At 38.5% G+C, this 11,440-nt stretch overlaps 1 protein-coding gene across 1 annotated transcript; it reads right to left on the reverse strand.

Moving 5' to 3' along the window:
- Positions 1 to 442: 442 nt before the first annotated feature.
- CENPW (centromere protein W) lies at positions 443 to 8,482 on the reverse strand. Its single transcript, XM_063331075.1, has 3 exons — positions 8,266 to 8,482; positions 3,189 to 3,302; positions 443 to 1,489 (listed from the first exon to the last, which is right to left on the reverse strand). The coding sequence occupies exons 1-3, from the start codon at positions 8,353 to 8,355 to the stop codon at positions 1,463 to 1,465; spliced, it is 231 nt and encodes a 76-aa protein (XP_063187145.1). The 5' UTR covers positions 8,356 to 8,482; the 3' UTR covers positions 443 to 1,462.
- Positions 8,483 to 11,440: the final 2,958 nt, after the last annotated feature.

An 11,440-nucleotide genomic window follows, 5' to 3' on the forward strand; every position in this document is an offset into this window, starting at 1 on the left:
AATTTAGTGTTGCAATAAAATTGTTAAATCATGGACAATAATTGCAAAGAAAAATATAAATATCAGATCTCCCTTATTCCTGACTACGTACTTCAGTCCAAATACCCTCAACACATGTATATTCACAGCTTGCTTTGTGAATTTCAAGGAAGTAAGAGAAGAAAATGAAGAATCAAGAATTTAGTTATTATATACAAGAAGCAGACTGAACTAAGCCCTATGAGTTAAGTAAAGCAGAAGAAAGATCTTTCCTTTCTGCATACTGTAAAAGGTTGACTTTGTATAGGATTTCAAAAAGTATGTGGACATGATATGAAATTTTAAGTTCTGGCATTGCTCCGGTTTCCTTAGACTACAAAATATTTATACAATGTGATTCTTTTTTCTGCATATCTAGAATACACTCAGTAACATGTTAAACAAAATTAGACTACTCAGTAAACAATGTTTTTAAAAACTTTATTTTAAGAATAGCTCACTGTGTGTGTGAAGGATCAGCTACCACATATTCCAAACCCCTGTATTATCAGGTCACACTGTGAGATACAACTATATCTTCATTAAAAGATTTATTAAGCAAAGTGTTCAGCGACTGTTTAAAAATATTAGATTAGGAATAGAAAATTAAATTAAAGATATTTTTATATAATGTAGATTTCCAGACTTCTAACAAGTTGGGATGACACTTTTGAGTCAGAAGGGGAAGGAAGTAGCTTGGCACTCATGCCAGTTTATCTTCACTATGTGTACAGGATCTAACTTCAAAAACATCAGCTGTGCCAGATCTTTTCTTTCCCATAATGTGCATCTGTCTACACCAACTGAATTAGAGACCACCAACTTGTCTCATATACCACATCAAACAATAGGCCAGCTTAACAGTTCAGAGCATGATTTAGAAATACAAAATAAGTATTCTTTCCCAGAACACAGAAGTTCTAGCCTACTTTTCAAAGCCATTTAAAAATATTAAGACATTTATAAATAAATTGAAGCCAAGATATTTAATACAGTAGTTTCTCTAGTGCTTGTTTTGAAAGCCAAGATTTTGTAGAGCTGGTGACTCTGCTTTGAACTTCATAATCTATAATGGATTTAGTGAAACCTGCATTTTTATTACTGTTCTCCTTTTAAAGTTTCACACATCTAATAATTAATGACACATTGTACCTAAAGAGTGAGTATGGTATAGGCATTCCTTCATTATTATGGAAGAAATAAGGTACATCAAAAGTCTTAAGTGACAAGTGACACGCATTTTAAAATTATGCATGAAGTGTATGAAAATATACATTGTAAGGTTCTTAAATTATTTTTTTAAAGAAACAGCAAGATACTCAGAGTCAGGAGACAGACATCAATAAAACTAAAGACTTCCACAAGTGCAAAAGCTGGCTCACAGGATCTCACATTAGTAAGAAAACACGGAAAAACATGCTTTGAAATTCCATTGTTCTTTTTTCTAGCCTCTGCTTTTCTTTAAAATAACCTGCAAAAAGAAAAAAAAGTATATTTATCACTGCTTTTATCACTACAATCCAAGCAGCAGTAAGAGATCCAAAACGCTAGGCTACTCAGACCAAAGGTTCACCTAGCCAAACAATCAGTTTCCAAAAGAATAGAGTCACCAAGGGTAAAAGTCTAGGGAAAAGGTTAGAAATAAAGCAAAAGCATACAGAAATAGGCCATATCAGAAAGTATTTTATTTTAAATTAGAACATTCATAACCAAGAATTTTCTAAAATAAAGGGCTTTTTTTAAAAATGAATGCTGAAAAATGGCAATGACACTCTCAGCAGATTCATTGAAGCTCTTGCCCTGTGTTAGGCGTAGACAAAAAGAAAAAAAAATAATTTGCAATTATGCAGCTACTATGCTCAATTTTTGTTTGCAATGCCTTGTTTCTTTCTATATCAAGAGTGCCAGACCCTTGGAAGGACATTTTTTGGTTTGGAGTTTAAGTTGAAAAATGAACTTCAAAGCCCAAGTGGGACCATTTAAGTGTTAAACATTATTAAAATACAGGCAGTTTTTCCTTTCTTCTCATCTTAAAAAAATAAATGGAGCACAAAAATGTTCAAATAATGTTAAGATCGCAGTTAAAAAGAAATTACAAATGCGTAAGATTCCAACTGTAACATTAACTTGGCTACCCTACACATCCTGTATATATTTCTGTTACCATAGTAATAGAAACTATCAAACTAAGCATTTCACTGGAGGAAAAAGAAAAAAAACACAACCTAAAGACAAACAGAAGCCACAGGACCCAAATATCAGATAGCACTGAGTTTTGTTCTTCCAATTTGCCCAGCAGTAGTAGGTGGCTGAACCGATAACAAATTAAACAGACTGAGTTCCTTCGTGAAACCTAGGTAAACCAGACATATCCTAGCAAGTGAAATGAGCTACAGAATACAAAAAGACTTCAGTCATAATTTCACACTACTCTAATTCTTTCTATAGAGAGAAAGCTGCATAACACCTCCCTCTTTCCCTTCTTTTGCATATACATAAAACTTACCATGCTTTGTAACGCAGAGGGTTCCACCTTCAGATATTCATACAGTAATTTTTGTTATGCTTAACTACCCATATAGCAATCCATAGTCTAATGCTCCCTTAGTTCTCTTGCCGAACACAACATTGCACAAAGTATCTGTTTTTTTAAGTAGCATCCACACAGCGCTGCAAGAATCCACTTAGAACATCTTTCAGACACAGCAGGTAAGAACTGAAGGTGTCAGTAAGATATTTGAACCTCTTTGAACTATTTCCCACTTGTTCCATACAGCTTCATTTATGTTACTGAAGTTAAGACAGCACGCTTCCTTGATATAGTATCTGAAATAAAGATCCTCCAACTTTGGAATTGGCTCCTGTTCCCTGGGCCTTCAGCGCATGCATGCTTGCTGGTAGACTACTGTGTAGGCTTACCCACATATTGAAACTATGAATTTAAACATGGAATAATCAAGTTAAAATAAGGCCATATTTAATAGGGCAAGGAGGCTTATTTTAATGTCTTGGTGACACTGAATTATGTCAATGATAGATTAAAGAACATTTCTGCAGGTTTCGGATTATAAATAAAAACATATCAACACTAACACAGAAACTTTTGGATATGCTGTCATAATACATTTTACATTAAACAAAAAAGAAAAATAATAAAAATGCTTTATTACCTTTGCTGCAGCTATAGTGTGCTCGGGTTTAATTATTTTACTTTTGTTCTCAAAAGCATTTGTCCTGGCTTCATCTGCTAGCCGATGGAGAAACAGTAAGAAGCTCAAATGCACCTTTAAAAGAGGGAAGAAAAAAAAAATCAAGAAGGATTCAGACTCTTTAAGCACAGTGGTGGGTTTTTTCAGAGCTTCATCGTTTGAGACAGAGGATTTGCATATTAGACTGCTTCGAAATTCCTGAAAGGTGTTCTCAGGAAAACAAAGTACCACTCACTTCAAATCTTAATAAATTCCCAAGACATTCCTTACTGCAAGACTCTTGTAAATATAGTTTAAATTTAGTATACTTAAATTATAAGAGTGCTCTGGAAATGATCATACAAACAACAACCAATCTAACAGAAATCAAATCTGATTTTTATTAGCAGGTTTTTATAATAAAATGTAAACGTAAGTATCAGAGAACACCAAAGAGCCCTTTTGCCTACTAGTAAATAGTCAGCTTTCACTGACTACAACAGCCAGACTTTTAATGGACAGCAAATTCGTCCCTGCTTTATCACCAAATGGACCACAGACAAGTTCAAGGACTTGTGCCCTTTTCCAGTGCAAAGGAGCACTGACACTAATTTCTCCAGAACACAAAATTCTCAACTGTCAGGAGGTTCCATCCATTTTTTTCCAAACTCATCACTTACTCAACCTTTTTACATGACAAGAACTGTAGGGCAGTATTCCATTCAATACAGAATCCTGCTCTGCTAGTACAGAAGCAGCAAAAACTTCAGCAGCCAAAGAACTCCAACTTGCACTAAAAATTGCCAGTGAAAAGCACCCCTGTGTAATAAGGGACCTGTAATACAAACCTCTAGCATTATACAGACATGTGAAGTATTTTAATAGTCCAACCTGAAAATTGGTAATTGCACCTTTTGTAAATTAAACTTTCAACAATATTAACTTTGCTACATAAAGTGTACAAAAATACTTTTTCAATCAAGACCTCAGAAAAATATTACTGATATATATGAAAATTTTATTTATATGAATTAGGTGATTATTTATTCTGCCATACCTGATCTGCAAAGCCTAGAAACATATGACAAGGAAAGTTACAAGTTAGAGTTTATAAAAAATACTTTGGCAGTGAGTTTGCAGCACAAAGAATCTGTTAGAGTGCAGGCATTTCAGCGTTCGTATGACAAGCAATTTAGGGGCTTTTTTTCAGTCTCCTGAACTAAATTAAGCCAGCGTGCAGCAGATCAATTTAGATAGTATTTGGCATCATTTGGAAGCATCTACTACATGAAAAGCAGACATTCTTGCAGGTGTAGTTAGCAAATTATCGAAGCCGTTTTTAAACTAGCCTTTAGTTACAGAAATAATCTCTGAAAGAATCAAGCAGTGGCACTAAATTAGTGTTCAACATTAGAACTCTCACACTAGTTTGATCAACATGGAGGTTAGATTTCTGGAAACAGCCTGGAGGAGAGGAGGGAGGTGGAACAAAAGCTTCCATACTTGCAAGTCCTCCTGCTGAGATACCTAAAGGCAAAAGTGTTAATTTTAAAACTGCCTTTAAAAACTGCATCTTCTCTCAGAATCACTGTACCTTCATTTTTCTAATTTCAAAGTGAATTGCTTCACGTTGACAAGCTTCCCCTGAACTCATATAGATTTAACATAGACACGTAACTAAAATCAGAACATTCCACAATAGAGCACACAGGTTAATAAATATTCCAGATTATTCAAGGCAATTAAGAAAGGCAGATGAAAGGCAGAATGACTGAATAGCATGAATTCGACAGTTACTGACAAATACCTAAGTGATACCACATCTGTTTAAAGGCGTTGCTTTACTACGTATTAGATTATTGTCCCTCTGCATAAAATTAAAAAACAGTTTTGAACTACTTGTGAAAACCACCTTACACAACAGAATGCTTACTTCCCACATAAGAAAGTTTGTACAGTTTTAAGAATGTACGTAAAAAAAAAAAATCACAACACTGCTTGCAGAGCAACTTCCACACACCTGCTCAGCAGGACTAATGAATAGTAGAGACAAGCGCCGTAATTTTGTTTTGCTGCCATAACTTCAGAACAATTTACTAAACTGATATTTCATCATTCTATGCCCATAACAAAGACAAAAGGAGGCATTCAATGCAACACTTCAAGCTTTTGCTGGAATGTAAATACAAACCTGCCCTTCTAGCACAAAACAAGCAGCTGAGTTCCTGCTTTTCTTCTGTAATTTCAAGGTAGAACAAAGTTTGCAGCTTTTTCGTCTCAGATCATTGTGGGGGGAACATCTGAATTTCCATAATAAAATCTTTACCTCTTATTTTCAAAAAGGTAAATAATTGAGTTCTAAGAGCACTGGAAAAAAGTACTGGTTTTAACTCTTCAATTAAAGACACTATAGAAAAAAAAATCAGCTTCTTGAGAAAGTCTGATGAAATTTGTTAGCTACACTGTGCACAGAGAAAGACATTAACACTTAGGAAATAGGTTCTGACAAAGCTTCAAATTTCAAAAAGCGAGTTGATCAAAAGAATCTGAAAAGCGAGGAAGAAACTCCATTCAGGTATTTAATCAAATTGTCTGAATTCTTATGTCCTTCAAACTTGTTAATAAGCATCACATAAGATCACATTGGTTTATCGAGAAAAAATAATCTCTGAAGAGTCAAGAAAAGGAAAACAAACTGATTATGTCATAAAACAGGTAGGCAGACCTCCTCACTGGACTTCCTAAACTCCACAGCAGATTCAAACATAAAGCATGGATCATTCAGGCAGATAGTCCAGCAACTGAGCTGGCCAATTCTCATATTTCCCTTCAGAAGACGCAAGCACTCTGCTCAAAACCTATATGGTTTCGTCTTGTTAAGACAGCTACTATATAAATTTCTAAAGTATGCAATTTAATCACTCTTAAAAGGTTTGTAGAGATTAACAGAGACACTAAAAAGACAGTCTCAAAACTTATCACTTGTCTAATTACAGGAATAACACACAATTATTTTTTTTAATAAATCAACACAGGTGGAATTTTGCTTATTTATTCATAGAAATAAAGAGCTAAGAGCTGTTAGCCACATGCCTAGTTGAAGAACATCATTGGCAATCACCCCTGGACATTCTTGTTTAAAGGTAAAGTAAAAAAACCAAGCCTCCTAACATTAAAGGCCATTTAATTTGACATCACCAGAAGGGATAACCTAAGCGTCCACCACATTATTAAAATTCATTCTCACGTCATCCTTTGTGTTGCAATGAGTATTTTCATAGCCATATTTTAAGCCAAATCATATTGTTGCTGTGCATTAGCTTCAGTCAATTCAATTCCCTGGTTGTCTTTGCAGCTCGCAGGACACTAGTGCCAGGATGAGGAAGAGACGGGAAACAATGGCCAAGATTTGGAGGGATGTCCCACTTCCCCCTTTTCAGACAGCTACACAACCTTGAAGCCAAATTAACACGACCATGGAAACACAGACCAACCGTTACTAACAACTACAAAAAATTTTATTAGTGATTGTGTAAGTTTGATTAGTTCACTACTGCATTCCACTGAGAAAGCTTTGAGTGGGTCTGAGCATGAGCAGCAAGGGCCCAGGTCCTTATGCCATAAAATACTCCAAAGATAACAAAAGCAGAAGGAAGAGATCATATTTTTATTAGACCAATTAGAAAAATATGTACTGTTTACATTAAAATGTAAATCCTCTAATTACCATATTCACTCATATTAATCTCATCATATTTTTTTTTTAATTTTGTATATTTACATTTAGCTTCATATACCAAGATACCAACCTTCATGATATAGCAAGACACAGCTTTTATACACATATCAAACATGGACAATTCGAGTCAGGGTCATGGACAATTCGACCATGCTAGTATACAATATGCATTAATGCTCCAAGAATCACACGCATTTGAAAACAAGAGGGCATAAGAGTCAAGCAAGTTAAGCCTATTAAGTTACTTCAAAGAATACTTTTTAATGCAGATGTTATTTTTTTCAGTATGGCAGCTACCACAAGCTCTCCTGAGTTCAGGCTTCCTTGCTGTAGTCAAGTGATTTCTTGGTGAGACAAACCCTTCCTGTGCCACAAATCCCTTATTGCAGGTCAGATGGAATCCAGCTGTGATAGCCTGAGTTCTCTAAAACTTGATTGATATGGCTGTTATCCCTACACCTTTATTGGCAGTTGTTTTTAAAGCATGAACAGGTTCCCAAACACTTATTCTCGTTAGTTTACTAACAAGACTTGTCATTCCTCAGATTTAGAGAAAGATTACTTAGAAGGCCTTCTACAAAAATATGAACATTCAAGATGCCTTAATAGCTTAGCAATTCATCAATCACAATTCAGTTGATCGAGATCTATATACCCAAATTGCTCTACGTAAACAACAAGCATCTGCATGCCTGCCATATAATCCAGATTCCTATTTCTCAGTCCACCTATATCAAACTCTTTGAACAGCAGTATGTACACGTAGTGACACAGTATTTATGCATCAGCCTGTCCCTGAATCCCCAAACTCACCGTCAGAAACCTACAGTACAGTAGCAACCAGCAAAGCAGAAAGCTGCCATCACTACGTATTAGTATTTTATTAGACTAACCAATCACCTGTCTCCCCACAAACTCTGCCTCCAGGTCACTACAGAAACACCATTAGTAGTAGCCTGACATCCCACTGCACCCAGCAACTCCAACCTGCTCCAGTGCGCACAATCCAGCGGCACATGTATCTCAAGCGAGAAAACATTTAGAGACTAAATGCTCCTATTTAGGGACACCTGCCCCTAGGGCAACCAGAATAATCGCAGCTGCCCCCCACGTCCAAAAGCACAACTGCTCCCGGCCCGAGGGAGTACTCATAGAGCAGCCCGAGCGGCTGCGGACGGCTGCTTGGAGCAGTCTCTGCCCCCCGGCCCATGCCCGGAGAAAGCAGGCTGGAGGCCGCCGGGGCCAGAGCTGAGGGGCGGAGCGGCATGAAACCCCACTCCGGGCCGCATCGCTCGGCGCCCGCCCCTCACCCCTCCTCACCAGCAGGTCGGTGTTAGCCGCCAGGCGTAACTGCGGCTTGTGCATCTTTATTATCTTCCGCAAAGTGCTGCGGGGCGCCGTGCGCTTCATCCTCCTCCTCCTCCTCTTTCTCCTCCTGTCGCCGCCGAGGCCGGGCCCAACGGCTGCCGCCCAACCGCCCTCCGCCGTTCGAATCGGCCGCCCTGGCGCAGGCGCGCGCGCCCGCCGTGACGCACTTCCCAACGGCCGGGCGCGGCACCGCCCCCGCGGGAGCGCGGCGGGACGGGACGGGGCGGGACGGGGCGGAGAGGAGAGGAGTCCCCGTCCCGCCCCGCCCCGCCCCGATCCCGGCGGAGCGGCCGCGGCGCTGCAGCGTTTCCCTGGAAACCGCATGAAATGGTGGCAATTCGGGGAGAGCCGGCCGGCGCGTTTGCCCCGAGCCGCCGCCGGGATAAGTCGAGAGGGAGCGAGGCGCCATCACACCTGCGGCTTCCGTGGCCGGTGCTAGCCTGGGATCCGGGCCTTCCCCCACAGCCGCTGCCTTCGGGCGGAGGCTGTGGCGACCCGACGACAGCGGCGTCCGGCTCCCAAGTGACAGCCCTGGGGCGCGTGTGGGGCCAGAAAAGCTCCCCGGGCTGGTGTGTGAGGTGCATTAACGGGCCCCAGAGGGACACGGCCACAGTCGTTCCCCTCACAAGCAACAACGTGTGGAACTGCTTCCCTTGAAAGCTGAGGGAAACGGTGCTTTAGCTCTGGCTTTAACAAGTTACCCACACCTCTACCCAGCCCTTTTTTAATCAACAAGAAAGAAAATACATGCGGCAGTTTTCAGGCTGCCTTTACCTAACCTCCAGACCTGGGCCCTGACACATGCTGAGGTTTCCCAAAACAGAGGGAAAGCGGCACCAGTTGGAGGCATGGAACGGCGCTGCTTAAATAAGCCTCAGGCCAAGACCCGTGGGTTGTAGGTTGGCAATTGTCTTCCAAGTTGGGCAGAATTTACTTGCTGCAGAAGTGCAGGGCGTTGTACAACACGCATGTTCTCTCCTTCGTTTCCTTGTGTGACACCAAAGGGTCTCGTCTGGGTGCCCTGCAGGACCAGGAGCACAATTAGCACCATAAACTTAGACTAAAATGAGCCTAGAGTTACCTTCTGCACATAAATCCAGATAAAACACTGTGTTAGTACGGGTATGGCATTGACTTCATTGTACGGAGAAACACACACTCGTTCTGAAAGCAACCACCACTTTTAAAGTGTCATTCTTTCCCTAGCATCTGTCCCTACGCTTCTATTTTGGCTGATGGATGCTGCTGACTGAAATACAGGTTTCCCCACAGAGGGGCCCCTGTAGCTTGGCATTCTCAGTGTATTTGGGCTGTGTGTACTTAGTTGGAGAAGGGGTCAGGATTTCATACTGAGGTATGGAGTTTTTCAGCATATTTATTAGTTTTTTGCTTTCTTTGGCCTATGGGATGTTTGCAAATTTAAATGTTAAATCAATGAGATAAATATATTGTCTTTATTCTATTATATTCACAATTATCAGCACCCAGATGTGAATCAGTTTTATTGAAGTATGTTCTTAAATATGTATCATTTGGTATTTTAGTTAATTTGGCGATATCCACAAAATGTAGTCCAAACAGAAGTATGATATCTGACAGCAGGAGAGAATTTAAGATTTGCCAGTTCTTCAAACTCTGTCAGATATTTGAAAATCATGCTTTGTTCTTTCAGCTTTGACTGTCGCTTGCCATTAATCACCAACAGCAATGCAGGTTTTAAAATCAGGGTCTTAACATTTTTTTCTGTGAATGGATAAGCACACTAAAACATAGGGGTTTTTTCTGCAGTTTAATAAGCACAGTTAATGGCTCAGCAGCACTGACTGAAGTAAACATTTGTTTCGTCAGTTAGCTAAATGGCTATGGCTCAGGAGCTACATAGGGTCATATACTGTAATGCTCATAACATACACATAGAAACTTGCATTGAGATCAACAATAATTCAGCATGTCAACAGATTCAAATCAACAGCTGGGATAAATTAGTAGCTCCACTGGACCTTACTGGAGCTGAGAATTGGGCCTTGAAATCTCAGACTTTATCTGTGGGAAACTAGTATGGGCAAGCATTTTACAAACTGTATGGGTTGCAAAAGTACCTCCGCTATAGGTCTAAAACGATTAAAATGCATCACACAAATTTGAAACTATGCAGTGATCTGCATAAAACGACAGATACTGAGACTCAAGACTAGTAACTGTATCTTTAGTTATGTGCTTGCTATATAGACAGTGACAATAATAAAATCTACTACTAAGTCTAATACTACTAGACTTTTGTTGGTTCTGGTAGTTTGATATTTCTAGTGGACTGTTCTTTGTTTTTAGCCACAGTGAATAATAATTTAAAGTGCCCTTTCAAATCTACTTATTTACCAGATTTCCTTTTTTCTTATGTTTTGAAAAATTTATGACCTTGGTTACTGCAAGCAATTGATAACAGAGGTCCAATGTAAAAATGTTAAATTATAGGTTCTCATTTACTGAAAGAACATGAACTTCAATAGCTAAAATTTCTCCTTGAATATATATTTCAATGTCTTTGTCAGTAAATATTTCAGTAAACATGATTTTTGAATAGTTTGATTTTAATACCGAAATACTGTAGAACAAGAAAAAATTATATTGCTGTTATGCATTTCAAGGGACAAAATTATTTTGTAAGTTAACTAAATGTAATAAAAATCAACATTTTAAAAATTATTTTATTTGCATTAACATATGGATTAATGGTTACATTACAGATAATCATAGAAAACTGCAAACTCGCATTGTGTTCCTGATTTTGAACATAACTGTTTTCCTTTTCTGTCTTTCTGATAGAAGCTGTGCAGTTCTGATATAATGCTATCGTGAAATAACATTTAAATAGGTAGAAGAATCATGCAAAATATATTTTAAATTAATTGTTGAAAAGATGAAATTGTTAATTTTGTCATATTCATGCAGCTTTATAAAAAAGGTAGTTCTGTGCCTTATAGGCATATTTTCATGTTTTGCCTGTTCAAAAGGTGCAGGAGTTTTGCATCAATTTTCTACAAGCAGTTACCTTATTTTCAAATAATATTTCAAGAATTTTGGATTTTTCACTTTTTAACTATTGCATGCTTTAAGCCTACGTTAGTTC

The sequence above is a fragment of the Chroicocephalus ridibundus genome, chromosome 3 (assembly GCF_963924245.1).
Source record: "Chroicocephalus ridibundus chromosome 3, bChrRid1.1, whole genome shotgun sequence".
NCBI classification, from domain to species: Eukaryota; Metazoa; Chordata; class Aves; order Charadriiformes; family Laridae; genus Chroicocephalus; species Chroicocephalus ridibundus.